The sequence below is a fragment of the Sardina pilchardus genome, chromosome 9 (assembly GCF_963854185.1).
Source record: "Sardina pilchardus chromosome 9, fSarPil1.1, whole genome shotgun sequence".
Classification (NCBI taxonomy): Eukaryota; Metazoa; Chordata; class Actinopteri; order Clupeiformes; family Clupeidae; genus Sardina; species Sardina pilchardus.
In genome coordinates this window covers 1,310,056-1,312,555 of record NC_085002.1, presented here as the reverse complement: position 1 = coordinate 1,312,555, position 2,500 = coordinate 1,310,056, and the positions used below count along the sequence as shown (strand labels likewise).

Genomic DNA, 2,500 nt, shown 5'->3' with positions numbered 1-2,500 from the left:
CTATGCTACCACCACCCTACAGGCTACTGCACACTAGCCCAGCTCCTTAGCCACTATGCTACCACCACCCTACAGGCTACTGGACACTAGCCCAGCTCCTTAGCCACTATGCTACCACCACCCTACAGGCTACTACGTGCTAGCCCAGCTCTTTAGCCACTATGCTACCACCACCCGACAGGCTACTTCATGTTAGCCCAGCTCTTTAGCCACTATGCTACCACCACCCTACAGGCTACTTCATGTTAGCCCAGCTCTTTAGCCACTACACTACCACCACCCTACAGGCTACTTCACGCTAGCCCAGCTCTTTAGCCACTACCACCACCCTACAGGCTACTTCACGTTAGCCCAGCTCTTTAGCCACTACGCTACCACCACCTTACAGGCTACTTCACGTTAGCCCAGCTCTTTAGCCACTACGCTACCACCACCTTACAGGCTACTTCATGTTAGCCCAGCTCTTTAGCCACTATGTTACCACCAAACACACACACAATCCATCTGTGGTGAGGTGGATGATTGACTAAGGTGTTACTATGGAAACTGGCTTCAAGTGAGGTAGATGATTGAGGTATTAGTATGTGTAACCTGCGATGTGTTGAACCTGGGCGGTTCAAGTGAGATTGGTGATTGATGTATTTCTATGGAAACTGGCTTCAGGTGAGATAGGTGATTGATACGTTACTATGGAAACTGGGTTCAGGTGAGATTGGTGATTGATGTACTACTATGGAAACTGGCTTCAGGTGAGATAGGTGATTGATGCGTTACTATGGAAACTGGGTTCAGGTGAGATTGGTGATTGATGTATTACTATGGAAACTGGCTTGAGGTGGATCTCATTGGGCTTGAAGTGGATGACGGTGCGATACACAGAGTCCAGGTTCCTTCCTTCAATAGTGATTCTGGAGCCACTGAGGATGAAAACACAACACGAGCATCACCTTACTAGCTACATGAAAACAACCATCATGCATGAATATCACCTCACGTAAACAACCATCGCACATGGACAGGACAGGGTGCTCGGGACTGAGCATAGAAATAGACGTTAATCTTAGTTATTTTGGTTTTCTCTTCTCCTAGGTCTTTAAGGTCTTTAAGGTCATTATTTTTTACTATTATTATCACATGCTTTTATTATTTATCACACAGGCGGCATGGAGGATGTTTGCAATGTTGCAATGGATGGTGGGAGGATGTGTTGAAACGTGTGTATGCATGTGCATGTGTGTATGTGTGTGTGTGGAGGAGAGTGTATGCATACTTTTTGCCTCTTTGTGGATTAATAATGTATTTTTACCACAACAGGACGGGGCAGAATGGGGCAGGACACGGTCAGTATGGGACAGGATAGGGCAGGACAGGGCAGGGTGGGGCAGGACAGGGCAGGGTGGGGCAGGGTGGGCAGGACAGGGCAGGGTGGGGCAGGACAGGGCAGGGTGGGGCAGGGTGGGCAGGACAGGGCAGAACGGGGGCAAGACGGGGCAGGACAGGGTAGGATGGGGCAGGACAGGGCAGGACAGGATGGGGCAGGACAGGGTCAGTATGGGACAGGCCACGGTCAGTCTTACCGATCGGGTAGGGTGGGGCAGGACAGGAGGGGGCAGGACACGGTCAGTATGGGGCAGGACACGGTCAGTCTTACCGATCAAAGCTGCAGTCGGGCCGCACGTCTGTGATGTGGGGCGTCTCCTTGTAGCGGAAGATCCTGGTGGTCTGGATGTGGGACTTATCGATGTACACGCGCAGCACCACGTCTCGCACCTCGCTCACCGCCTGGGACACACACACGATGGACGACACGTTCTCCCCCACCGCAAACACACTGCACACACAGATCACACACAGAACACACACAGACAGATTACACACACGATGGACGACACGTTCTCCCCCACCGCAAACACACTGCACACACAGATCACACACAGATCACACACAGAACACACACACACACAGATTACACACACGATGGACGACACGTTCTCCCCCACCGCAAACACACTGCACACAGATCACACACAGATCACACACAGATCACACACAGAACACACACAGACCACACACACAAATCACACACAGAACACACACAGAACACACACAGACCACACACACAAATCACACACAGAACACACATAGACCACACACACAGATCACACACACAAATCACACACAGATCACACACACAAATCACACACAGATCACACACACACAGAACAACACATTCTCCCCCACCGCAAACACACTGCAGATCACACACAGATCACACACAGAACACACACACACACACACACACACACACACACACCTCTCCACGGGACAGGCCTCTCCATCCAGAGTGACGCGTCTGGTCTTGCCGGCGTCCAGGTGGGGTCCGGTCACCGTGATGCGCGTCCCCCCGTCCATCGGCCCGTAGGCAGGGTGCACCTCCGTGATGTCAGGGACCTGGGGGCAGCAATGAGTGCTGAATGTGTGTGTGTGTGTGTGTGTGTGT

At 51.9% G+C, this 2,500-nt stretch overlaps 1 protein-coding gene across 1 annotated transcript in view; it reads right to left on the bottom strand.

Annotated features, from left to right (window-relative positions):
- The window catches only part of mst1rb (macrophage stimulating 1 receptor b), a 32,568-nt gene that overhangs the window by 10,571 nt on the left and 19,497 nt on the right, over positions 1 to 2,500 (bottom strand). Inside the window, exons 9-11 of the mRNA XM_062545579.1 lie at positions 2,315 to 2,451; positions 1,652 to 1,831; positions 818 to 917 (exon numbers count right to left, since the gene is read on the bottom strand). Coding sequence (XP_062401563.1) covers positions 818 to 917; positions 1,652 to 1,831; positions 2,315 to 2,451 — 417 coding nt within the window. The remainder of the gene's footprint in view (positions 1 to 817; positions 918 to 1,651; positions 1,832 to 2,314; positions 2,452 to 2,500) is intronic.